The sequence below is a fragment of the Ipomoea nil genome, unplaced genomic scaffold, assembly GCF_001879475.1.
Source record: "Ipomoea nil cultivar Tokyo-kokei standard unplaced genomic scaffold, Asagao_1.1 scaffold2480, whole genome shotgun sequence".
NCBI lineage: Eukaryota > Viridiplantae > Streptophyta > Magnoliopsida > Solanales > Convolvulaceae > Ipomoea > Ipomoea nil.
This window is the reverse complement of record NW_017618908.1, coordinates 3556211-3583803: the sequence shown is the minus strand read 5'-3', so window position 1 is coordinate 3583803 and position 27593 is coordinate 3556211. Positions and strand designations below refer to the sequence as shown.

General features: G+C 36.8%; 4 protein-coding genes across 11 annotated transcripts; 2 read left to right on the top strand and 2 right to left on the bottom strand.

Moving 5' to 3' along the window:
* Positions 1-14348, bottom strand: LOC109153053 (probable protein phosphatase 2C 12). Of its 4 annotated transcripts, none has more exons than XM_019300796.1 (9): positions 3238-3733; positions 2558-2729; positions 2311-2464; positions 2144-2207; positions 1758-1865; positions 1291-1416; positions 976-1211; positions 552-757; positions 1-469 (listed from the first exon to the last, which is right to left on the bottom strand). In XM_019300796.1, exons 1-9 carry the CDS (start codon positions 3433-3435, stop codon positions 447-449), a joined length of 1287 nt encoding a protein of 428 aa, XP_019156341.1. In that variant the 5' UTR covers positions 3436-3733; the 3' UTR covers positions 1-446. The 4 variants fall into 4 exon arrangements, with proteins under 4 accessions (XP_019156341.1, XP_019156339.1, XP_019156340.1 ...); XM_019300794.1 differs by lacking the exon at positions 1-469 and adding an exon at positions 14332-14348 and having other exon boundaries at positions 476-757; positions 3238-3720; XM_019300795.1 differs by lacking the exon at positions 1-469 and adding an exon at positions 3864-4047 and having other exon boundaries at positions 476-757; positions 3238-3547.
* LOC109153054 lies at positions 7569-10676 on the top strand. The gene is made up of 7 exons (XM_019300797.1): positions 7569-8047; positions 8198-8286; positions 8646-8784; positions 9172-9267; positions 9508-9627; positions 9899-10161; positions 10247-10676. The coding sequence occupies exons 1-7, from the start codon at positions 7873-7875 to the stop codon at positions 10358-10360; spliced, it is 996 nt and encodes a 331-aa protein (XP_019156342.1). The 5' UTR covers positions 7569-7872; the 3' UTR covers positions 10361-10676.
* A 3611-nt stretch (positions 14349-17959) lies between the features above and the next one.
* Positions 17960-21871, top strand: LOC109153056 (DPH4 homolog). 5 transcript variants are annotated; one of them, XM_019300801.1, is made up of 3 exons: positions 17960-18181; positions 18621-18869; positions 21015-21871. In XM_019300801.1, exon 3 carries the CDS (start codon positions 21024-21026, stop codon positions 21558-21560), a length of 537 nt encoding a protein of 178 aa, XP_019156346.1. In that variant the 5' UTR covers positions 17960-18181; positions 18621-18869; positions 21015-21023; the 3' UTR covers positions 21561-21871. The 5 variants fall into 5 exon arrangements, with proteins under 5 accessions (XP_019156346.1, XP_019156345.1, XP_019156348.1 ...); XM_019300800.1 differs by having other exon boundaries at positions 21011-21871; XM_019300803.1 differs by lacking the exon at positions 18621-18869.
* Positions 21872-22269: 398 nt separating this feature from the next.
* Positions 22270-25180, bottom strand: LOC109153055 (succinate dehydrogenase subunit 5, mitochondrial). The gene is made up of 4 exons (XM_019300798.1): positions 24887-25180; positions 23237-23547; positions 22972-23157; positions 22270-22603 (listed from the first exon to the last, which is right to left on the bottom strand). The coding sequence occupies exons 1-4, from the start codon at positions 25059-25061 to the stop codon at positions 22547-22549; spliced, it is 729 nt and encodes a 242-aa protein (XP_019156343.1). The 5' UTR covers positions 25062-25180; the 3' UTR covers positions 22270-22546.
* Positions 25181-27593: the final 2413 nt, after the last annotated feature.

Genomic DNA, 27593 nt, shown 5'->3' with positions numbered 1-27593 from the left:
GAGTACATCAGAATATCTTGTAATTACAGTAATAAAAAGTACAAATGGAACCAAATCAATGCAGAGGGCATAGGATTCTCTTTGTTAAGGATTGAAACATTGTGAATCTTTCTACTTAGGAACAATGGGAAATCCTAAGAATCCTATAAAATAAGTAATCAAAGTGTAATAGAATGATCTTAAGATTTCCATAATCTTGCCACCACAAATGAAGAATATGAATATCTGTATAAGAAATGTGTTCCGGGCTTCCAGCAAGACCGAGCTATGTACAATGAAGATCTTACCCTTGTTTAGGCGTTTGCGGAAGATGATGATTGTATCTCAAGAACATCATCACGAGAAGCATCAACTGTCGGTTTTGTTGAAAAAGGGACGGGATTTGGTCGGGGACACTGGCGTTGAATAAAACGGTACGTTAGTGATTGAACTGCAAATGGCGTTAGCTAGTTGCTTCCATCTCGGGCATCTGCAGAATGGAAAAGAAGAGTAGCTTCTTCAATCGGTTCTGTCGTGTGGGGTTTATCGAGTAAAAAGACGAGGGTTCTCACCGGCAGAAGGTTTCTTGCCTTCCATAGCTCGACGCTTCTGTTGGCAGCTGGTGCAGAGGAAAGGGCCATCCCAAGGGCGCGACGATTTTCTTGAATCCACTGACTCTGCGTGTACTGAAATGCCCTCTCCGGGTTTTATCTCGACTTGACAGACAGCGCACATGAACAACTTAAACGCATTACAAATCGGGTACCCTGCGTCCAACCTGCAATCCATAGAAAAAACACAAAACATGTAAATATTCGGGACTAAGCGGTACATCCACCATCCATAAGAACAATCTATGCACACGGGATGATTCCCAGTGAGAGCGGCCTATTGGCCTTATTGGTTTGAGCCAGTCAGCTATGAGTAACCTAGACTGGTTTACCTCCTTGTGGTCATTTATCGGCTAGGGTTGACAAGAAACGCTACATGACACACCTTTCTGCAAGTGAAGCCGATCCTTCCTCGAATATCTCCTCGACGACATTTGGTTCACAATACTCTTTCCCATTTCTCGAAGACGATTCGTTATTCTTTTTGCGGAAAATTGCCTTAAGCACCCTTTTCCCCGTCTTTTTGGGTTGTGGTGGTGGAGGGTTCGCCTTCTCTGCGGGTAGTATATCAATCACAATGCAAGTCGTGTCATCTCGAAGCCCTTTTGGCTGCACAGCTTCCTACAATCCGAGGGCGGGAGGAGTTCGATTAGGGATACTAAGAAAATTATTTAGCAAATACTCAAACTACCAAACATACTCGAACAATTTGTGAAGCCGCTGCATCCGGCTGCATCCCACGACAACACTCAAAAGCTGCTTCCGCAGATAAAGCATCCCAAACACCATCACTTGCGACAATAAGCCTACCCCCCGCTGAAGAAAGCTTTAAACATAATAATTCAAAAATTTGTTAGTAAAATTAGATTTTTGAGGGTGAAATGTGAAAGTTGCCATACAATATAGGTAGATTGTGATATAAATCTAGATCACTAAGAGGATCGATGGATCATGATCCTCTTGGTGATCTATAATTATGACCAATGTTGAGAAAATTGCTAGGCGCACTCTAGGCGCCTGGGGACCGCCTAGGGCCTAGGAGGCCGAGCGCCTAGATACGATTTTTGCAACACTGATTATGACCAATAAAAAACTGATTGGCATCGGGAATTAATGGAGATAAACACTTTCAATTCACTTTCGCAAATAATTAAATATTAGACAAACCTTGACTTGCTTTACATATGGCACGGGAACTATGAATTCACCGACATCCATGTCACCGATCGATCTTGAGAGGCATAAACCACCAGGCCAGCACCTCAAAGGACCAATCTGAAATGAAATCAAACACAGATAAGACCAGTGTTGCAAAAATTGCGCTTAGGCGCTAGGCGGTCGGCCTCCTAGGCGTTCCAGGCGCCCGCCTAGGCGGTCCCAGGCGCCTAGAGAGCGCCTAGCGATTTTTTCAACATTGGATAAAACACAACACACTATAATCCCACATCCTCTCCCCGAAAGAGAGAGAACGAGAAACGGGAGTGAGAAAGAAGGAACTATAATTTGGAGATAGGTGATGGGTATAGCTCATATACACGGGAAAGTAAAGATACCTCTGTTCCGCCACCCGTATTAAGCCGGCCAACCTCTCCACCGCTCGCTGTAATGCGTTCCCTTCTATTGTTTTAAGAACACCGAATTCAAACCTTAATCTAAGGGCTAATCCATATAATGTATCAACTATCAAATACATAGACATAAATATATATATATATCTTACTCCTCTACATTGCATTCAAGTCTATGATCCGCTGACAAATAATATATCTCCCCTTCAGCAGATTCAAGAATGCATCGAGAATCGCCAACTGATGCAACTGTTACAACCCATCCTTCAATTATAGCAAGCGTGACAGTCGTTCCCGAAGTGTGAGCTGAAAGTTTTGCACAATATACAAAAACGGCTTATATATGATCCTAATAATAGAGTTTAGCGGCTGGCACTTTAGTAGACATGAATCTAGTACCTTTTTCTTGGAAGTCTTTATCGGTTTTCACAAATCCGGCAACCAATGCCCTAGGCAGTGCTGCAACCCATTCATCCCGGTTGAGTTCTGTTGGGATGACACTCAAAATGTTATTCAAGAGATTTTCTTTAGAATATATAGCGGCAGCAGACCCATTATGCCCATCAAATAGCTGCAATAAGTGCGAAAGAAAAGACAAACCGATGTAATTAGCATTGTAAAGGAATGGGGCGATTGACATAGAAAGTTCTATCGGTATTCAAGACACAGATTCTACACAGAACAATGCCAATTCATTAAAAGCATACATTAGCAAGAAACAACACGAATTCCTTAAAAACATACATCAACGAGAAACAACACAATCTCCTTAAAAACATACCGTCGAAATAAGCATGATAAACATACCGTGAAAACATACATTAGCAAGAAACAACGTGAATTCCCTAAAAACATACATTGGCAAGAAACAACACAAATTCCTTGAAAACAATCAAAACATACATTGGCAAGAAACAACATGAATTCATTAAAAACATACATTAGCAAGAAGCAACACGAATTCATAAAAAAACATACATTGGCAAGAAACAACACAGATTCCTTAAAAAACACACATTAGCAAGAAACAATGCAAAGTCCTTAAAAAAATACTGACGAATTAAGCATGATAAACATACCCCGAAAACAGAATAGGTGGTGAATCCCTCTCCCTGAACCCGTTGGCATCCGGTCTTGAGGAACGTAAAGTCCTCACCTTTCTTGCTCTGGCTGCCTTGACCATGGAGAATCTCGGGATTTTCAATCTTCTCATGGGCCACTTCACGCTGCAACAACACAGACAATGGGACCGACTGATGCTCGCCTCTTGACGACATTGTTCGGTCCCTCCGGACTCAAATCAGCATCAGATATTTCTCCAGCAACACAATTTTTTTTTAAAATCCCAAATCTAATCTTCCATTTATCTCTAAGTCGATCAATTCAACTCTGTATAATACACATCAAAAAGAAACCCCCATATAAATCAGTGCTGGAAAAACACAGTATTCCGCATAATATTCGATCAAACTTCCCTAACATAGAAATCCAAAAACAAAAAGAACAGAACTTTATCAACATTCAACAAAGAGCCGTTTAATATATTCATCAATATCTCTTCTCTTTTTTCTCTTTTTATGACCATTAACAAGAACATTAATGAGGTTCAAGAAATGGGGTTGAGCAAATATAATACTCCTATGAAAAATTCAAGATAAATGGCAGGAAAAAATGCAAAACATTAGATAGGAAACGTAAGATATACTCTGTTGCAGAAGAAGAACGATGGAAAAAAATGTGTCGGGCAGTTACTAGATGGCGGGTTCATTCATCAATAAGACGCGGATCCCAGCGTTAAAGAGCTGCGGAAAATGAAATTCCATCCTCCGTTCTCATTGTCTGTTGTTTGTAGCGCTGGGGAGAGAGAGAGAGAGAGAGAAAGGCAGAGGTAAATATAGGGGTGTGCAAACTTCGGATAATTTTCGGTTAACCGACCGAACCGACAAAGTTCGGTTAACCGTTTTCGAACCGAACTTTTTCGGTTCGGTTAATGGTTAAAGGAATTTTAAAATTTCGGTTAACGGTTAATTCGGTTCGAAAGGTCGGTTAACCGAATTAACCGAACGGTTAATCGAAGTTTTTAATATATATATAAAAATAATAATATAAATATAAATACTAATTTGAAATTATGGATGTTTGGAGTTTATAATTCATGTTATTTATATTTTGTTATGAATGTATTATGATATGTATTTTATTTTAATGCGATTTATTATTTTAAGTGTTATTTTTAGAATTTTAAATTTTAGCTTTAAAAAGTTCGGTTAATCGGTTAACCGACCGATTAACCGAAAAAAATTTCGGTTCGGTGAATTCGGTAGAGCAAATTTCGGTTCGGTTAACGGTTAAAGGAAAAAAAACTTCGGTTAATTCGGTTCGGTTAAAACGGTTCGGTTAACCGAACGGTTAACCGATTGAACACCCCTAGGTAAATAGGAAAACACCTGGGAAGACATAAATGACGCTCTCTATTGGGGGTTAGTTTAATAATTTCGTTTTTAGTTTGTTTTGTCTCAGATTTTTGTCGATCCCAGCTCACAAGATAGAAGAATATCCGTTGAATTTATTTTAATTGTAACTGATTAATAGGAGGTTTTTTTTTTGTTTGTTTTTTTGTTTTAATTTTTATTTTTTTTTAGTAATACTAACTCTGTTACAATATATTATCTATTCATAGCTACTTTCTCAATTTATTAAAGTACAAAAAATTAAAAATATAATTTTTTTTTTTAATAAAGGTCAATAGATTTTTTTTTTTTTTTAAGTCCACGCTTCCGGTTATACATTTCAAGATCTATACCATTATATGGAATATTTAACTGTGTAATCTATGTGCGGTTCAAATTCAAATAATATAAATGTTTTTTAAAATAACTCACCTCCTATTACGTAGCAAAGTTTCGAATAAGGTTGGAAAATTTTTTTATTAAAATGATCAAATGTGATAAGAATCCAATAGTTATGTATACGAAGTGAAAATTTGACACTCATCAAATGTGAAATATGTACAATAGGCGTGGGACACTGGGACCAATAATGAAAATAACTCAAAGTCAATATTGTTAAGAACACATGCTCCATTCTTTTTTATGATTTTACCTCCTAATATTCTGTTCATTATGTTTCAATGCTTAATCAGTTATTTTTATATTCAATTAATAAGTAAATTTTTGTAAACATAAGGTTGGGTCAACTAATTCATATGAAGTCAATATATAATTATAAATATTTTATGAGTTAATTACCAATTTGGTCCCTCGACTATGAGGATTTTATCAATTTAGTCTTCGACTATTAAAATTTCTCAATTTAGTCCCCGACTATGTCATTTTCACCTGATTTGGTCCTATAGTCAAACCAGCATTTTTAAAGTAATAAAATTGAAGACATATTTGTAATTGCACTTTCTTTCCCTTGTCCATTTTCATCTCCATGCTTTGCCTAATTTCAACACACAAAACCTTCTCATTCTAGAATTCCCAAATATCAAACCCTAATCGCACAATCCATGGTCGAAAACTTGAGAAATCATGTTGTTATTTGTAATGGGTTCACCAAGATGGCAAGATATGATGCGCGTCGACAAACCAGTGCTTGCGCTTAGCCGAACTGTCAAGGATGGAGTTAATCATGCTGGTTCTCGAATCGGCGTCAGTCAGAAAATGAAAAGTTGCAGATGTGCCGCCGACTTGTGACTCTGCGCCACCCAGTCATACTCCTCCATCATATTCTCCACGTCTTCGCCCGTCGTAACCGTAATCAACAAGTCAAGGTCCTCGTAGGGAAGCTAGTAAGTACTTCACGACCACGCTGCCCGTGCTGAGCGAGCTTGGACAGCTTAACGAGGAGGGATGAGAAAGACGCGTGGCGGTTCAACGCGACTATGCGCGTGTCGTCGCCGACGTAGCGGAGCTAATTGTCGTGGGGTCGGGGAAGGATCTTCCCACTAAAACTGCACATGAAGCGAACGTGTGGCAGCTACTGCATAGAGACTCCATCGTCGGCGAGGTTTTGGTACAGCGGCGTCAAGTCCACCGAGTCGCCTGCGTTGGACTGCATTCTCGACTGCTATATAAAACAAACGAGTTTGAGTTAGGGAAGAAGGAGATGTTTTTTAAAAATTTCCAATTTGCCTTTTTAGTTTGACTGACAAATTACCTGAGCCCATTATAAAGCCTTTGAAGAGGTATATCGATAATCGAGCCCAACAACTATTGGCTAATCAGATAAGCTCCTACATGTGGAGGACTTCCCTTAGCCTCCGGGACCGCCGAGTGCATGGAGGACACGTGGAGTGCATGTCATCCTCCTGGTATGTGTTCCCTCCAATCTTCTATAAATACCCCACGAGATGCTTGTATGGTGGACTTTTGGACTCTCTATCTAGACTATTAATATACTAGGGAACCTCCGACATCCGGTCACCGTAACCCGAGCTGATACATCCAAATACTCATTACTCAATAACACGTAGGAATACGTATATCTGATGGAATTTACCACATCAGATGTAGTTTGTTAGATTTTTTCTACACATGTACAATTATAAATAGTGATTTCATTTTGGAAGAAAAGGAGCTTTGAAGATTTGCATATCGAAACTCTGTTGGAATCTCGTCAGGATATCATCTGGAACACACTCGTCATATATCTGCGATGAGGAACACACTATTTGAGTACCGAAATCCCTTTTTTGATGATCAAGCTGCATATAAGCCTTTCATCAAAGAACAAGCTATTTAACTCCGGAGGCCCTTTAGTAAGGAACTAGAACGAGTCAGTATACTTTTAGTAGAAAATCAAATGACTTCTCATATTCAGAAATTGTACCCATTCTCAATTGATATATACTTCATTGTAACTGATACTTTTAATTTAATATATACACTTCAAATTTTGTAATAATAAATTTTCAATATTTTGAAAAAAAAAATTATAAGTTTCGAAGTTTTTTTTTTTTTTGAAGTAACTATTGAGGTGACCGACCTCAAGGCTCAAGCCCCGAGCCCCAAGGAGAAGGATACGGAGCCGGTTCATTTTAGCAATGCGTGCGCTTGGTTGACCAATGTATAAGAGGGTATAAAACTCCGCGATCTTCATCATTTCTTGCTTTCTTATGTTAATCACGCTTTACTTTCTTTAAACAAAGAGTTACTCCCTCTGTCCCATTTTGCATGTCTTACTTTCCTTTTTAGTTTGTCCCAAAATGTTGTCCTCTTTCTAAAATTGAACATCACCATCATTCTACTTTTTCTCAAATTACCCTTATGACTTTTACTTTTATTTCCAAAAGTGAAAAAGTGGAGGGCATAATTGGAAAATACATAGCATTTACTTTAATTCCTTAAAAAGCGTGCAAAAAGCAAATGAGACAACCAATTCGGGACGGAGGGAGTATTATATAACTATAAATCTAGAAAAAGAGCTGTACAAATACCAAAGCTCAAAATCCCAGACCTAATTGTTGCTATAAATTACCAAGAACCTCATCATTCTTGATTTCTTGTTTATAGCGCTAATTATTCTTCTGTAATGCTGTTGATGACTTGATGGTGTCATATTGCAGCCAACCATAAAGTTCACAGCTTTAGAATATCGAAGACAAAAAGAAAAAGGGAAACTTTTTTGGTTCTTCTTTCTTGCTTCCCCGCATTGAAGTCTGAAGAAGAGTTTGAGAGAGAGAGGATGGGGTGTTGAGTGGGAGGAGAGAGATGGCCGGAGGAGCTGAGTGGATCGGTGGAGGAGGGTATATTGTGAGAGGGAAATGGTGTTCATACAAGCGGACCACAATAATTCTGTGCTCAATCAACATTCTTGTTGCTCTCTATGTGCTTCACTCTCTCTATACTTCACTCTACATGTACCCCTATAATGATTCCCAGACTGGTAAGTGGATTCACCTCTCAAGTCTCAAGTTTTAGTACTTTTCTGGGTGACCCATTTCCTGATTTTGGTTCTTGTGTGGAACCCTTTGAGCAAAATCTTCATTTTTGAGCAGTTGATTGGTGGATTTGTTAATTGGTTTGATGTCTGCAGCTTCTAGGTATACCCCACAGCAGATAAGGCAAATGGAAGAGTCTATTCGAATTCGAAAAGAATCTGAACCTACAGAGCTTATTAAGTTGGTGAGATTTAAGTGTTTGTAGGTTAGGGGTTTTTGTTAACCATGTCCTGTAGATGCTATTAGTATTAGTTTGATAGATTTCTGGTGATTCTTGAAGTTATTTCATCACAATTTTGAGTGACAAGGAAAAACCCGCACCCGTCTTGTGACTCTAACCGACAAAGGACTACTAGAAGGTAAACTAGCTTAGGTTACCGGCTCAAACCAAGAAGGCCAATAGGCCGTTCTGGCTGGGAGTCGAACTTGTAACCTTGTGGTTACTAAGTCAACACGGCACACAAACTTGGCCCCCAGGGTTGTCCCGTTTCGTGCAATTTTAGTGCTAGTGCTTGATGACAGTTGCATTGTCTTTGCTTGAAGGTAAACCAAATAAAGAACGAATTTTTGATGGAGCAAGAGCGTGTTGAAGTATCAGAGCCCATGAAACTGAAGATAGCAGATGAGGTAATAGCAACTTTAAAAGGCTTGGATGGCAGCGCAAATGCAACTGTGAAGCGAGGTGAGTGCACCTTCATTTCATAATTCGGCACTGATATTTCCTTCCGCTGAAGAATTATTAATTGCGGGTTTTCAGTTCTTATGCTTAAGCCTCTAAGGATACTTCTTGCTTTAAACTATTGTTCTTAATTCTTATACATATGTTGTCTACACTGCACTGGATGGCTGCAAAGTATACTTCTTTATAAGTTTGACAAGTGAAAGATTTAATTAAATATAAGTATTCCTAGGTCTATTGTCTAAGGATTTTTCGTTGAAATAAAAGTTGCTTGATTCTTGTAATAACTTTTTAAGGTTTCTTATCTATTTCAATACTCCTATGATACTTCAGGTTTGTTTAGCTGTCTTTGATTTATAACATTTGCTGTCTTGGATTTTGAATGAGCAGAGGCGGTTGAAAACTGGCGGAAGGAAACATTAAAAGAAGCGAAGAAAGTTATGCGTGGGAAGACCTCAAATTACAGTATCACACCTGTGGAAGCCGGTATAGATCTTTTTGTTTTTCTTTGTGTTTTGGTGAAACAATATGGATACAAGTTCGAATATATATTGTATAGCCAAATTAGGTCACGAAAATCTCTATAAAGTAACCTATAGTAATTGTTAATAAACCACATAATGTGTACCAAAAGGAAAGTACAACGCACAAGGGGTTAAGGATATGATAAATTTACGTAAATTAAGGCATCCGCCCTTATTTCGTTAGAGTACTCTTTGTTTATAGGTGTACTTGCGAGAGCTTTGGAGACTGATTGGTTTCAGCTATCCGATGAAATTGGCCTTTGGATACCCGTTGAGGTCGTTCACGAGGAACATGATGACAAACCTGAGGGAGCGGAATTTGGTAATGACAATTTTTTTTTGAGTACTACTGACTCTGTTACAATGTAGTATCTGTTCATAACTATTTTCTCAACCTACTGAAACACAAAGAGTCAATAGTCCGTCTCCACTGGGACTCGAACCCACAACCTCCCACATACGGGAGCAACTTGGTGCCAGTGGACCGCAAGCCATTGGCACATTTATTCCTTTTTTGTCGAAAGGAGAAAAAAGTGAAGATTTTTGGGTCTTGACATTGGTCGATATTTTACTGAGGTGAACTTTTTCTTCAGAAATTGAAACGGTAGCAGGCAAACCGCTCCCTCCCGAATGTCGTGCTGAACTTCATACGGATTATGATGGTGATGCCGTGAGATGGGGCCTTACCCACCATAAAGAATCTGCATACGACTGTTGTATGGCATGTTTGGATCAAGCCAAGCATGCTAAACCGGGTCAGAAGAAATGCAACGTGTGGGTTTACTGCCCATCCGGGACGGGATGCTACTCCCCAGATAAATACGAACATAAAATCCACGAATGCTGGCTGAAATACGTAAGTTCTGGCCATTTCACAAAGACGGTATTTGTTTTGCTCGTTTCATGTTAGACTAAATCTGTTTTCGTATTGGCAAATGCAGTCCGAGAAGCCCAGATTGAATTTTAAGGACCAGTATTCTGAATCATATAGAAACGCCCACCCAAACGCGCCATTAATCGTTCCATGGATGTCTGGAGTCGTCACTGTATCATAAGGTACTTGCTATTGGAAGAACAACCATTTTGATCCTCGAGGAATGTTGCGAGGACGACATAGGTAGGCAATACGTATCTAGATAACGGCATTCGATTCGATTAGATTCTCTTGGCTTTGAGCTCCAAAGGATGACTTCTTGTTTGTTGGAGGATAGATCATTCAAACTTTTGTTGGGTTCTGGTGGTTTAGAAGCAAAACTTCAGTGCTTAGAGGGGTGAAAGAAACATTCAAAAACCTTCTTCTCATGAATGTAATCATAATCTGAGAATTGTTGTTACATTATTATTTAAGTTGTCCAAATTTCTAGCTTGCAATGCTCATACTAGGTTATATTTCAACCTAATTATTGTTTATGAGTGACGAGAAAAACGCGTAGTCACTAGCTGAGGATGTAGCTCACAAACCACACTAAAAAGTTGCGATCTATTCGATTGAGAATGTGTTGGTGAGAATTATGCTCCATCTACTTGACCACTCTCCTTTTGGAGCATATTTCAACCCTTATTTAAGTCGTACTTTAGATATTTAAAAAAAAAAAAAAGATAATATAAACAAATTATAAAAGTTATCTAGTATTAGCTTTTTGTTTATTAAGCGGTCTGCGAAGAAAGTTGTTTATCTGTTAGCTCGAAAAGTCTTGTTTAAGTCTGACTTATAGACTATTTTTTGGTCCGTTTTCTTTTGTTGTTTGCGCTCTTCAGCTTGACTCTTCCTAATGAATGCTTTTCGTTTTGTCCCCCCAAAAAAAAATTATAAAAGTTAAAGAGATAGTTTGACATTTGAAACAAATTTGGGGTAAATATATAGGGGTGTGTAAAGTTTGATTAATTTTTGATTAACGGATCGAATCGAAAAAATTTAGTTAATGTTATAAATAAAACTTATGGTGGACATTAATATAGTAGCTTTGTAACGTCTGTAACGGATGTAATTATCCTTCATTATTGTATGCCTTTAGTGTATCTTGTATATATATCATTGTACTATGATGGATGATGATGAATGGATCTATCCTCCTTTTCTCCCTCATCTTTCTACTCTTATTCTCGTTCTTACTGTTCTTCACGAGCTAAAGGCCTGCAAACTAACTTGCAATACAACACGTTATCAGCACGCTCGATACACTCTGGTGAACGGTAATTTTATAAATTTTTTTTATGCCTAAAATCGCACATATGTTTTATGCATTTGTGAATATGTGGTTTTTGACATATGATTATCTTACTGGTAGTATTCATATAGATGCATCAATAACATTTATTTGTGAACTTATATCTTTTGTTATTATTGGTATACTTTGATACTTTGATAGTATATTTTGCATAACCATTTCCAGTATGCATTTCCAGTATATATATATATATATATATATATATATATATATATATATATATATATATATTTTCCATACGAATATACATTCCAATATGCATGATATACATATGTTTTCCGGATTTTTTTTCTTGTTTATAATATATACTGTGTACAAAACAAAATCAATCAAAAACTAAACCTGTATCTGCGATTTGCGGAAGATTATCCCGATCTACAATCCTTCGTACGGCGAAGGCGTTTTTTTTTTCGAAACCCAACGGCGGTGACACCGGTTCAAACGCCAGCAAGGGTGGTCTTTGGCATTTGAGGTCTTCATCTTCTAAAATGGAAGTACGACCGGAATTCTAGCTATGGCGGCTCCGATCTGCCGGTTGGACGAGGCCTGTGCCTCGGGCGACGATGGCACCGGCGGCTGTATGCGTCGACGATCGACGCGGCGGCGCTGCTCCAGCGATGGAGGCGGCTCTGATGGCGAACGCCCCCTTCCCCTCCTCCAGCGGCAGAGGTGGCGGCTACGGGCAGCCGAAGATGGTGGCCGCGTTACTGATGATCGGCGGTGGTCTGCGACATTTCTGGAAATAAAAACGCAATCGGGCAATAAATCTCCAAGCGTGGCCTGTAGCGGAGGTCTCTTAAAACCGTTTGCGGTGTTTTTAAGTTTAATAAAAAAAAAAACGCCAGAAGCGTTATTTTTTGGTTGGGAGTGCTGACTTTGACTTACGGTTCTCTTATTTAAGTAACCTATTATATATTTATTGGACCATTTTTTATTTGAATGGACTTAGGATTATTTTTTATTTGGGCCATTTTTATACTCACCCAAGCCCAGTATTTTAGATAATTTATTTCTTTACATAAAATCCTAAGTCTCATATTTCTTTTATAAAATATGTTTTTCCTTGGTCCTCATTAAAACTATTTTCGGTAGAAAATAGTTGCTCTTGAAAAAAGAAAATTCACTGAGCTCGCACTCAATGGAAGAAATTTCTTTATTTGGGTGTTTGATGTCGGAATATATCTTGCATCTATAAAACTGCCAAACACCATCAAAGAGGCATCTACGAGTATTGAGGCCCAGAAGGCAATACCGCTCATTTTTCTTCGTCACCACCTTAACCATGACCTTATACAATGAATATTCAATCTCTATTCCATGCCTTCGAGCATGCTTCTGCTTGAACGATTCTTTCATATCTGAATGCAAATATACCATATAGTGGATCGTTCTTAAGCATTATCTTGATACCCATTTTTTCTCTCAATTATATTGTGGGCTGTTTTTGGAATAATAAAATATTCCTAATAATTCTTGTAGCTTATGCCATATGCTTTTGCATCCCGTCGATGCGCATGCATAGAATTAGAGAGCTTAATTAAAATACATAATATTGTGACACTTTCTTGATGTGATCACCAAATACATTGTATGGTCGGTGCACTTGTTGTCAAGTGTCAAATTTTTGTTGTGTCACAAATTGCTATCTCATGCCTTACAGGGATGTGAGTCATCACAAAAGAGCATTTACTGATTTGCTCTTGATGGTAGCAATTGTTTGCTATACGCCATATATTTTAAGATTTATTATAAATCTTACTAGAAGCTTTGCCCGGATGGCAAATCAAAGCCACTGTTTATTATGGGACAATCCCTGAAGGATCGTTTTAATCAACAAGTGGTCATAGTCTGAATTCTAAATATAGTTTTGCCTAGAAGGTAAATCAAGAGCACTATTTTTATTTGTCACCCGTTATCTTGCCCCAACCCTCGATTATAGATATTTGATCTAAAAGGATTTATAGACCCTAAGTCAATCCCTGAAGGATATTTGGTGTATGCGGGTCTTATTGTCAATGGTCGTATTGTACTCCAGTAGTAGTACATGACAAAATTATGCTAAGTGTTTGGTCATTGGGCTATTTTTTAATAAAGTCTGAAAGACTCTGAATGTGGATTGATCTTTAAGGTGACTAATGACTCATGAATGAAGTTTGCAACTTCTATTTCTAATGTTATGCTACTCTCCAAAAGTCAATATTGACTCACATCATGTTGGTTTGCCTGAAGCAAACAAGTTGTGATTTTTTTTACACATAGTAATCACTGCCTAAAAATTCTGACCGGCGCAGTTTGAAAATTAAATTCATGAAAAATACTTGTTGAACTCCTTTTGGCATGAAATTTTTTTCTGGAGAACCTAGACTCGTGATATTTGATGTCTGTAAAAATATTTTGTTAAAAATATGCTTTGGTTATTCCAGAAAAATTTGTAAAGTTTTGGCAGTGTGCTGCCAATTATTTTTCTGCCTGGAGCAATGTTGTGAAAAATTTCAGAAAAAATACTTTCACACCTTGGATTGACATGAAAATTTTTATGTACGTTCTAGACTTACTGAACTACATATCTGCCAAATTTTGTGTCAAAATGTGTTACCTTTTTCCCCCAGAAGATTCTGCAATCCAGGTCAAAATTATGAAAATTATATCTTGCTATTTTGTGATGTTTTCATGCTGAGATATGAAACTATGAAATAAAATGAGAGTTTGCTTGGAAAAGTGCTGTTTTTGACGCCCCGAAATAGGAATGAATGGGCCCGGCAGCGAACATGTGTTCATTATTATTCGGCGAACGGTACTTCTCTCATTTTTCTAATTTATGAATTAATAAACAATATCTCTTGTCATGTCATGCCTTGTGTGTACCAAACATGATATTCTTTATTTAATTGATATGCATGACTCAATTGAGTGTTTGGTGTCAAAGACATAAGGGACAATTATATCACATGTTGCATGTGCTTCTCTTTAATTGACAACATTTAGCATATAATCTCTTGATTATGTTCACATAAGAGATTTTGTTATTTATCTTGTTGGCAATTTATGATTTGTTATAGGCCATAGCTATTGAGATTTATCACCCAACTTATAAGTGGGAAAATAGCATGAATTCTCAATATGGTTAGGTTGCACCTGTCGTTGCTAAACCTTAGCTTGCATGTGATAATAGTTAAAGGCTATGACATATTTACAGTGCTAGTTTCGGCTATAGAAACTTTTTGACATGAGATTTGGGCATATGATATTTAAATTTATAGCCCTCATTATTTTGTGTATTTATTTGTCCAGAAGGTAGATTAAGGATTTTAATTCTCTAAGTCATCCTGTTTAGGATGAATCTTGACAATGAATTCTTGACCAAAAATGGTCAACCTATCCCATCAATCCTCGAAGGATTGTTTGACGTTACTATGAGTCAAATTCTTTTTTATCCAAGTCTAACTCAATGCATATCACAAATCAATCCCTCAAGGATTGCTATACCCCCTTTTTCACCTAGTACGTGATTTCAGAAGTAACATTTTCCTATCTGCGTTATTTTATTTGCGCAGTCTATTTTATATCACCACCACAACGTACCTCTAAAAGGGCTATCAAAGAAACCTCCGTCTATTGATTAAATACAGAAAGCCCATGATAGGGGATCAATACATATAATTGGGTACGTTGACTGCATTCCTAATGAAGATTGTTTCTCGGCATTAGGGGGAGATAATATACTACTCCGTAGCTTTTTGGAATGCCAAGAAAATTCATAAGGATAAAAACATCTTCATTATTTAAATCCATGTACTAGTTAGATTGAACTGGAAGTTCAAAAGATAATCTATTTGCGATTTTAGCAAATAATCTGCCGAATACATCTATTGATCATAATGATCATAAAAGAAGTGACTAGGTCCTATATCCTTGGACCAAACATATCTATCGATACTCCTTGACACCAGAAGTGTAGGAGACCTATCGGTGAAAGAGATATGAATCATAATACTAGATCTAGTAAAGAAATATTGTCACTCTTGAAATAGTTTGAATAATTATGTCCTGCAGACGTTCGTCCAGATGACGAAAAACCCTGGTAAGACTTATAGGTGCACCAAACAAACGTAATACTAGGGATGCGGAACGACCAGATCAAAATATCTTTGGGAAATGTTTAGAATCTGGTTGTTTTAGAAATTGCCATTACTTTTACAAATATGGGAGTTTTACAAAAAAGTTATAGTTGTCGACAACACAATTGCTATTACAAATTGCTCGTTATATAATCTGGATCCAGAGTTAAGCACCAGAAGTGCCATGACTATTTAATATATAAAGGAGCAATTAAGGCATAGCTCGACTCGCTAAAATGAATAAATTCTCTTTATAACAATACACCATTTGAGTGTTAACCCTGAAGGTTACAAATGGGTGTGTGCATGAAAGAGAAATAAGAATAATGAGGTGATAAAGCGAATTTGTAGCCTATGGGTTCACGCAGAGACCCTTAATTGATTTTAATCAAATATAATCTCCCACGGTAAATGGCATTAAGTTCCGCTACATAATACAATTGGCAGAATAATAAATTTAGATATGCAGTTAAATTTATCTTGAGAAATCCCTGATGGATTCATAATTCTCATTTTTAAGTATTATTATGTGTCATTATCTACTCTTTAAAAGGGTTGCGAATGGAGTTAATATCCTCATTGAAGGAATAATATGTACCATTGTGTGCTCGATAAAGGGTTGATAATGAACTTATTTATTATTTATTATCTCAGTCAAGATTGATGGTGTAAACATCAATGAAAGATATAAAGAGCTTGATGATGTCAGTTCATGTTTAAAGACTGAGACTTTTGAAACAAAAAGCTTGTGAAAGCTATAAGTATTATCTTGACTTGAAGATCGAGTTTTTCTTTACAGTTTTTTTTATATACACCAGTCAGCCTACATCTAAAAATGCTTTTTCATATGTCTATATGCATATAAGTGTCATGTTTTTATCAAACTAAAGGTTGCCTAATAATCTCTTGAAGTAGATAAGGAACCTTTTTGGACTCGAAGTCCCTTACTTCATTATCATTGGAGCACCATTATAGAACCAGAAGTTCCATAACCGCAACATATTTGCGATAAAATTGCTAGCAAAATCTAGTGCTCCCCCTACAAATGAAGTACTTGAATAATGATTAACATATCCTCCGGTATCTTCGAGATACAAAGACATGACATTTATGTAAGAAACCATGATACGGTTTTAATAGGCTACTTGGGTACTGGCTGTTTTGTTTGATCCCCGCAATGCCAAGTCCAAACTGGTTATACAATGAATTTCCCTAAATGTTCAAAATGAGGACAATAACACTTGTGTTGCACAAATGTTATATTAGCTCTAGAAGAGCCATAAGATTATTGTACACTACTCTAAGTGACAATCCAGAAGATTTGTCCAATCCATCTCTTCAAAATTTGAAATATATGTAGAACTTGAAGATTGTTATCTTCAGGGGGAGACTGGAAGTACATTTACTCGAATCAATCCGGAAGATTGAACATTGAACGTAAAATCCTGAAGATTAAGTCATAAAAGACTAACAATTGCGCACTATTTGCAACACATAAATACATAAATATCATGTACTTTTTTCCTCACTAGTTTTCTCCCATTGGGTTTTCTAGTGTGGTTTTTAACAAGGCATGAGTATGATATAGTAATGACAATGAGGAAAAGTTGCAAAATAATTGCTTAAATGGACAAACCCCAAAATCCTGAAGATTATGCGGTTTGCGCCCTGAAGGCTTATGGTTGTACTCTTTTTCCCTTAACTAAGTTTTTCCCACAGGGTTTTCTTAAGTTAAGGTTTTTAATGAGGCGACCAAATACAATATATGTTTTTATATATATCATGTACTCTTTTCTTCAACTAGGTTTTTCCCACGTGGTTTTCCTAGTGAAGTTTTTAATGAGGCATGAATATATTTTCTATTGTACTCTTTTCTTGTCTAGGTTTTTCCCACAGGGTTTTCCTAGAAAGTTTTTAATGAGGCAAGATCATGATCAAATAATGTCCAAGGGGGAGTGTTATAAATAAAACTTATGGTGGACATTAATATAGTAGCTTTGTAACGTCTGTAACGGATGTAATTATCCTTCATTATTGTATGCCTTTAGTGTATCTTGTATATATATCATTGTACTATGATGGATGATGATGAATGGATCTATCCTCCTTTTCTCCCTCATCTTTCTACTCTTATTATCGTTCTTACTGTTCTTCACGAGCTAAAGGCCTGCAAACTAACTTGCAATACAACAGTTAATTATTTTTTAACTGAACTTGTTCGATTTCGTTGATGGTCAGTTAATCATTATTTCGGTTCGAAACTACCGGTTAACCGAACTTTTAAATAAATAAATAGAATCTAAATTCCCTAAAACTAAAGTCTAAAACCAAATCTGAAATCCCTAACCATTTCAGCCCTGCCGCCCTCCGACTCCAACCTCCGTCTACTCCGACCTGGAAAGCTCCGTGTCGGCGTCTCCTCTGTCTACTCCAAGGCATCTTGTCTGACCTCCACCGGACCACCGCTCCAGTCTCTTATCTCCTCCGATCTCCCCACCGAACCGCGACTCCAGTCTCTTGACTCTCAGAGGTGCTTGATTATTAAACCTGATTGGATATCTTGGAATACTGTAAAATAATAGGTTGGTTTTGGGGACTGTGGTAATTGATGATCAGTAACCTTTTAGCCTTAGATAAGTTTTCATAACTATCTTGAGTAAACAACATAGTTGAGGTCTCTGCATTGTTATCTAAGATATCTTCCCATTAATGCAATTAATGAATTGTTGGAAGATTTAGCTCTATAATTATAGTCCCAATTTACAAATAAAGAATAGTGCTTCATAATATCTAATCATAACTCGATCCTCATTATCTTTTCCCTTTCTCCCTGTTTAATTCATGCTTCTTTTTCTTTAATTTTGTATAATTATTTGTGAAGGCTTTCTTGGGATCAATAATTTTCCTATAGTATTTTGAGCTTGTTATATTCTTGTTGAACTTCAAATCTTAACTAGTTAAATTTACAGAAATGATTCAGAGGAAGAAAGACAATTAGAGTTGAACAGTCCAGACTGCGTGAATCATTTTTCAATAGTTAACCGAAAAAAATTTTGGTTCGGTTAATTCGAAAATAAAAAGTTCGGTTAACGGTTAAAGCTTTAAAATTTTCGGTTAATTCGGTTCGGTTAACCGAATGCACACCCCTATAAATATATATATTTACTGAAATCTCAACCCTTTCCGGCCTCCTCCAGTCCTCTGCATCTCCGACTCAGGTGACCTTACTCTCTTCCCTTTTTTTTTTTTTTTTTTTTTTTTTTTTTTTTTTTTTCAATTTCTAGTACTGTTCGTTCTTCCGAATTTTCATTGTATAGTTAAAGATGGAAAAAGACAGAAATTTTGAGGTTCATATGGTTTATGTTAAGGAATATATATTTGATATATAGAATCTCTATATATTAGGCAGTTTAGGGTTTTAGGTAGGTAGGACATATGGAAACTTGTTTCCTATTCGTAGTTTTTTAGTACCTATTTATAGGACTCTGTATTTTCTATTCCTATGAGAGTTTGATATAATATATGACAGCACATTAGAAACTCTCTCTCTTCACTTTCGTAACATGGTATCTGAGCCTTTACGATAAATTTTTTTTCCGCTCTGTTGTCGTCACGTTTTGACTAGCGCGTGAGCCTCACGTGCCGCCGGCGCGTGAGGCTCCTCCAATGATTGAAAAACGTTTTGGTCAACTTGTTCCTGGGTAGCCTAAGTCTGTTTGTCTTGGTTCTGGACTTAGTTTGGACTATTGCCTTTTGTTCTACGGTCAGTTTGTCTCGTTTTGTGTTTTAGTGCTGTCTCGTTTTGTGTTTTGGTGTTAGTCTCCTTTTTTTATGCTCTTATGCTCGCTAATTGGAGCATGCTTCCCTTTTGTTAGTCAAGATACTTCCCTTTTGCTAGTAAAGAATTTGTGTCCTCCGGTTTGGAGTTTGTCTTCTTTACTTTGTGTGTCCAAGCTTGTTCGGTCCACTTTTGGTTCACCCGGAGTTGCGGTATTGGTGGAGTCCAAGCTTCTGGTTCAGGGGAGGGTTCAATCCCAAGCTTGTTCGGTCCACCACGTTGAGTTCACCCAACTGTCCGTAGGTATTGGTGGCGTTCACATCTTTCGTTTCAGGGGGAGTATCCAATTTCAAGCTTGTTCGGTCACTTTGTGTTCACCCATTGTTCGTGGGATTCGTGGCGTTCAAAGCTTTCGTTGGAGGGGGAGTATGAGTATCCAATCTCAAGTTTGTTCGGTCTTTGGTCAAAGGAGTGTCCTAAATGGACTTGAGTTATTAGTTATTTAGTTATTTTGGGTTATCACTCATTTGTGTAACAAGTTGGGCATTATTAAAATACATGCTCCAACTTGAGGGGGAGTGTTAAAGGAATATATATTTGATATATAGAATCTCTATATATTAGGCAGTTTAGGGTTTTAGGCAGGTAGGACATATGGAAACTTGTTTCCTATTCGTAGTTTTCTAGTACCTATTTATAGGACTCTGTATTTTCTATTCCTATGAGAGTTTGATATAATATATGACAGCACATTAGAAACTCTCTCTCTTCACTTTCGTAACAAAGGTTAATACCTAATTTCAAGCTAATTTATAAATCAGTTCTTTGTATATGTAATCTGTTTAGCTGCAATGGTAGATTGTTAAGTCCTTCACGATATGTTAATTATAATTATCAGAGGCTTATAGTGTCCTTTGCAATCAGCTTCTGGACTGCAGGGAAAATTATTCATGTTGGAGGATAATTAGGGTTAGTTTTGTGGATTCTAATGTATAAGAATTTATCTTCAAATAAATTTTGTTATTTTTGTGTCATTTTTCCTTTCATCAAAGAGGCTATGGAATTGTGTGTAGTAATGCCTTTGGGAGAGCTGCCCGAAATGGGGTCTGATAGGCTAGGTTGGATTAGTCTCAATCTTGCAAGATGCGGATACTAGTGTAGTATTGAAATGTAACTAGTAATTTGCTGTCCTCGGTTAAATGCAATGGGGTAATGAGATTGAGCTATTAAATTTTTTTGATTAAATGGATTTTATGCTCTATTAATACTTCAGGCTTTCAGCTTAGCCTAGGAATCTGCCAATTTAACTATGGTAGTTTACTAGAAGCGTAATGGAGTTGCTTCGGGTAGATTTCTAAAATTTGATGCTTAAGAGAACCCGAGGTTTTTTTGCACGGTGTGACCAGAAATGTGATTACTTGAGGGGAAGTAGCAGATAGGGAGAAGCATATGAATCTGCACTAGCTGCATTATTGTGAATATTTGTCATCCATCTCAAACTAATCTTACCTTCTTTTATGTTTTTTTTGTCCCAACGGTTTTTTGCTACTAATTTGTTTATTTATTCATAAATTTACATAGGCAGGCATCAACCATGATTTTGAATGGCAACGCTGTTCATAAATCCCACTATGACATCCTTGGTGTCGAGGAAGACGCAAACTATGAAGATATTCGTGCAGTTTATCGATCTGCCATCCTTAGTTTCCATCCTGATAAACTGCACAGTGCTTCGGACTCATCCCCTTCCAAGCGTGAGACAGAGAACAGGTTCTTAGAGATACAAAAGGCTTGGGAAATCCTTAGTGATCAAAGATCACGCACAATCTATGATAACGAGTTGCGTAGTTTGAGACAAGATGCAGCAACCTCTGAAGACATTGGCGTAGATGATCTCAAAATTGAAGCTGCCGGTGATGTTCTTGAGCTCTCTTACCCCTGTAGGTGTGGCGACTTCTACGTGATCGATTCTTTGGATTTGGCAGATATAGGATGTCCAGTGGTGAGGGATGGAAAAGAAATCTTTATAGAAACATCAAAAGATTTGCCAGCATCTGTTGTTCTTCCCTGTGGTTCCTGCTCTCTCAAAGTTCGCTTATTGATAAATCCAAACACCAGGCTTGAGTTATAGATGATACACATTTCTGAACCTTTCAAAATGGCACATTCATCTTTTAGAAAGAGTTATTTATCACTGAGGAGCATTTTTTAGAGCACACAACTATACTTTTGTATTACATTTAGCAAGTTTCACTTTATTTTTTTGTTTTGTTTTTTTTTTTTTTTTTTGGTGGCAAGAGAAACCTGCAACTAACACCCAAGAGTGTATAGTGGGTAAATTCCGTTCTTGTGTAATAGTCTGCAAACTACTCAAGAAAGGTAAATCGCATTAGGACAACCCTGTATGAATCAGTTTGAGAAAGTGTTGGCAAAAATTGAATTTTGTGTAATAGTCTGCAAACTACTCAAGAAAGGTAAATCGCATTAGAACAACTCTGTATGAATCAGTTTGAGAAAGTGTTGGCAAGAATTGAATTTTGTGTAATAGTATGCAAACTACTCAAGAAAGGTAAATCGCATTAGGACAACCCAGTATGAATCAGTTTGAAAAAGTGTTGGCAAGAATTGAATTAGGGTCATGCTATGCTTACTCAATCACTCCTCTCATGGCCTAACAAAGAAATATATATTTTTTGGGTGTATGGATTATGTTGATTTGTTCTTAAACATGGTATACAATGTTGATGAATGATGATCATGGTATACAATGTTGATGAATGATGATAAAGAGTATCTTTTTAAGTCTTTGGTTGGGAGGAATATATCTTTCAAAGCACCAGTAACAAGCAAAACAAAGCCTTACATTAACAGAACATTTGCTACATCCAAGTGTCAGGCAACACAAAATTTGGGCAAGAATTATTTAAAATCCAAAAGATGACAAATGTTTTATCCAGATGGGAAATTATCGCCATTATTATTATTATCTGCAAGCTGTTCTAATGTCCGATTTCTTCAAATTTGCAAGAAGCTGATTGCAACAGAACAAATTACAGCAACCAGTTGGCTCGAGAACTGAATGGACTTCAAAACATGGTCTTGGTCATCTTTCAAGATTTACGCTCTTTGCTCAACATAAGAACCAGCAAGTCCAGATGTTCCAAGAACCGAAACCTGTAAAGTATGACGCAGATCAGTTAGACAGCGTAATAAAGGTCTCATGTTTTGAGGATTCCTAGAACCAGAGAAATCGCAAGAAGCAACACCTGTTTCAGAAGTTCTTAGCAAATAAAAGTATCTGAGTTTAGTTTCTTTTAGAGTAATTGTGATCGCATTGTTTGAAGTTGCTGATATTCCTTTGTGTTCTTTTTTTCTGTTAAATTTTCCTTCTAGAAGTCTCTAGTAACATCTACTATTTAATCAAAATTCAGCATTTCAATGAGAGAGATGGAACGTGTAATCTTGCATATACTGCTTTTTGAAAAGAGTCCATCTTAAAAGTCTGAAAATGTGAAATGAACTTGCTACTAAGATAAACGTACCTTTCCCCAGTCAGAATGTAGGCCACTGCACCTCATCTTCAAGAATATCATCCTACCTCCTAGTTCGGTCTCAACTTTCTTCTTCAAATATCCCTCCTCGGGCCCAAAGGAATTCAAATATGTATTATAGCGTTGGAAGATTGTATCCAGTGCATTAGCCATATGTTTTGGCATAGGCTTCACATTCTGCCACAGATACAGATTATTAGAAAGTAATTCCACGAGAATGCACACAAAGTATTGACTTACTCAAAACTCTTGTTACCTCGCCACTTAACCCAATAGAATCGTCAATTGCCATTTTCAAGTTTGTGAGAATCCCAATGAATTCCTCAATGGCTTCTGCTGCGCGGAAAACATTAGCCAAGGCCTCCTGGCCAGCCTTGTCATCAGTACTTTTGGATAATGCCTTCTTCGTTTCATCGATAACAGCTTCTGGAATCTCATCCCAGCTTGCAGCCATTAAGTCTTTAAATGCACACCTGATTTCTTCATCTTGCACATTGGGCATGTGGGCCACATCCTCGCTGAAAGAACGTACACTTCCCAATCCCAATGAAAATGGATGAAGGCATTCTACAGCAAACAAACCACAAGGGTAAAGAAAAGAGACCTTGAAGCCCGATAAGAGGAAAACAAAGAACAAAAGGAAAACCCAAACACAAGATGCTGGTGCCATCACCTTGAATCAGTTAAGCACATCAATGCTATGTTTGGATAGGTGGAAAATAGGAGGAACAAGATGCAGTGCAAAATTTTAACACTTGTACCATGAGAATTCCATAGTTTTTTGGAAAAAATAAGAAAATAGGAAATAAAAAATAAAGTTTTCTATTCAAAATGAATTATCTTCTTAATTGGAAAACAGAAAATAGAAAACACTTTTTTTTTTTGTAATATATGGGAAAGTAAACAAACTCAAGGGCTACATAAGTATGGATCTTGCCAATCCAAATGTGTTGGCCAGGGCCCAGGAGTAACGCAGTAATGGGAAACTTCTCACTTGCTCTCATCTAAATGCACTACTTCTATTTCTCACTGCTCTCTCTACCTTTCCTCTCATTTAAATGTAAACTTTCTCCATTTTCCTTCCCTCGTATTTTCTCTCCTAACTACCCAAACATAGATAAAGGTTCACCAATTAAAGAAGAAAATGATGTCACCAAGGAACACTTCTAAACAGAACAAAGTGGTTGTGATGTAATAAATTTTTGTCTCAAGCACATTCTTTTTTGAGCTCTTAACCTTTATTGAGTTGATTGTGATTTATCTTTTAGCCCCCAATATTATAGGTTAGCTCACTCAATACTAACACTAATATGAATATGAGGTACCAATAATGACCAGCACAACTCATCGCATATCCTGCACTCCTGCTGATTCCACAATAGAAATAACTCAAATAAGCAACAAAATAGCACAACAAATTGGTCGGGCCGTTGGCTTGGTAAACCCAAGGTTCCAAGCCTATTGGCCAACCGGTGACCTAAGGACAACCTAGGCTGGTTTAACTCCTTTAGGCCCTTTACATGCTAGGGTTTGAGTGTTTGACTAGTTCTGGTATGCTTAAACCCATCATTAACCTAATTCCAAATGCATATCAACAAGGCACTAAAAGCCATGAAAGCAAAGAAACAAGATGGGGAGAACTCAATACAAATGCATAAATCATAAAAATCCAATCTTTTTTTTTTTTTTTTTTATCTTTCTATGCTCGCCTACTCTCAATTGGTAATGGGTAAATTAAAAATCCCAGAAATAGAACCAGACTGATTTTCAATGGCGTAAATTACATTTCATAATTATTAGTGTAAATCAATGGAATCGATCATCAATTTAAGATCAATACACTCACGCGCATAAACACTGTATCATATAGCGAATGTATATACGAGAGGATTAGGGCAGGGGGTACCTGGATTAACAGATTTTGGAGAATCCACAAAAGAAGGGGGGGAGATATGAAGGTGGCGGAAAGCTTGGTGGTTGGCTGTGGCCGTGGCGGCGAGGGCGGCTGTATAACTGGGGAAAACGGAAGATCTGCGGTGAAAACATCGGCATAGCGATCTCATTAGCATCATCTTCTCCATCCCTCTTTTCACCTTTCCCTTTTCCTGCTTCTCTGTTTCAAGTTTTGGAGCTCCGAATCTCCGATGACCCAGATTACACCTTCCTGTGTTTGGTTACGTTAATCACTGACTGGTACAGCGTGTTTTTATATGGAGATTGGGGGTTAGGGATGTAATTCAATGATTTAAATAATTACGCCATCAAACCAAAGCAAAGCAAAATGTAATTGGGTCTTCGAACTTTAAAAAAAAAAAAAATTATAATTAGGTCTCCAAACAACATAAATTTATGTAATTCAATTTAAAATGACTTATTGACATAATAATATATTGATGTAAAGATACCGAATTAAAACATATTTTTAAAAATTTTATTTTGATAAATTTAAATAAAATAATTATTAAAAAAAAAAAAAAACCACCACACCCCTCCCTTCGTCGCCGACAAAAATGAAGAATCGGTCTTCGTCTTCAACATAAGACGAAGAAAGGTTCTTCATTTTTTGCATGGAGCCAAAAAGATCTCTTCGCCTCCATGAAAGGGACTTCGTTTCCAACCAGGAGACAATGGGACCCACTTCATCTCTGACGAGAGACGAAGAACTTTTATTTATCTTTGGCTATTTCGTATTCTGCGGGAGACAAAGGCAAGGGTGAAGGGTGTGTTTTTTTTTTTTTTTTTTTTTTTTTTCATTTTTAAATAATTATTTTTAAATTCGGTAACCATCACGTCAGCATATTACCAGGTCAACAGATCGTTTTAAGTTGAAGTGCATGAATTTGTGTTGTTCTTTGGAATCTAATTACAGTTTTTTTTTTTTTATTTAGTTTGATGGTTCAATTGCAATTTAATGTGTAATTGAATGATATATTTGACCCTTATTCCTTAAAAAAAAAAAAAAAACATTAGTGCAACTTTGAACCGCAGGATAATATTTTATAAGAAAAATGACCAAATAGGCTATTAAACTTTTGAATTTTAAAAGTTAAAATTAAATACAAGATTTATTATTTAGTGCATTCAAGATGCCGATGGACTCGGGGAAGAAATTTAAATATAAAATACATAAAATCCTAACAATTCATTATTCAAAGATCAATGGATGCGATGACTTGTCCATACGGAATCATAGAAAGGATGAACCACAATGCTTCCCGTGCGGTCACTCATTATTAGATACGCATAAATGCACTACAAAGTGTTCGAAAATGTACAATTAGATATTTAGGTGCGGTGCGGATCGCACAGTGTAATGCATTTCCAAACACTACGTGGTTCATTTTTTTCATACTTAATGGTAATATTTGTTATCCATCTATAGAAAACATGAAATTGTGCATCATTGCGATCTTGTGCGTGATGGACAACACAATTAAGATAATGTCATTTTTGCAACAAGGCCCTAAAGTTGTATACATATGTTATCCATCTATAGAAACACATGAAATTGTGGATCATTGCGATCTTGTGCAGGATGGACAACACAACAAAGACAGTGTCATTTTTGCAACAAGGCCCTAAAGTTGTATACATATGTTATCCATCTATAAAAAACACATGAAATTGTGCATCATTGCGATCTTGTGCAGGATGGACAACACAACAAAGATAATGTCATTTTTGCAATAAGGCCCTAAAGCTGTATACATATATATGTTATCCATCTATAGAAACACATGAAATTGTGCATCATTGTGATCTTGTGCAGGATGGACAACACAACAAAGATAATGTCATTTTTGCAACGAGGCCCTAAAACTGTATACATCTTGTCAGCTAATGGTATTGTCACCAGCCACTGTAGCCCTTCGTCATTAGCCATTAATTTTCGGTAATACTGTCACATACGAGGTTAATTGATTCAATCTAGCTATGTGCTATTACATTCTTTTGTCTTCCTTCTTGTTTGACAAGACTTGTTATTCGTGTCTTGAATCACTCGTGTCCTCGGAAATCAAACTTGAGTGCATCTTGTCCTTTACAAGGGATTTTGCTGTAATTTCGTTTATGAGAATAATTAAGCTTCAACTCTTGTAATTCTTCAACATCAAAATGTTTGGGATGAAGTACGTGCTGAAACATCATGTATTGTATCTTAAGTAGTACTAGGAAGCTTAAAGCATGCATACACTTATTTTTATAACTTTAAAATACGTACTGCTTGGATTTAATTTGCATAATATTAATATATAATATATATGAAAATAACTTTAAAATACTTACTTCGAACTCACAACCTTCTAAATAGAAGTCCAACCCGGATACCATTAGACCACATAGTCTTGGTCTTATTGCTTGGATTTAATTTGCATAATATATAATATATATATTTTATGTTTCATTCTTTTCAAAAGGTCGAACTCCAACCCTAAGTAATAGTTATGCTGTGCAATCGAATGCACTATGCGCATGGTGCATACGATGTAAAATGGTGTCGTTTTGACTAAAAACGTGTGTCTCACTTAAAAAGAAAATGCAGGTTCGATTCTCGGCAATAGCATTATTGTGGATATATAGTTATGAATTTCTGGATATATAGTTATGAATTTCTG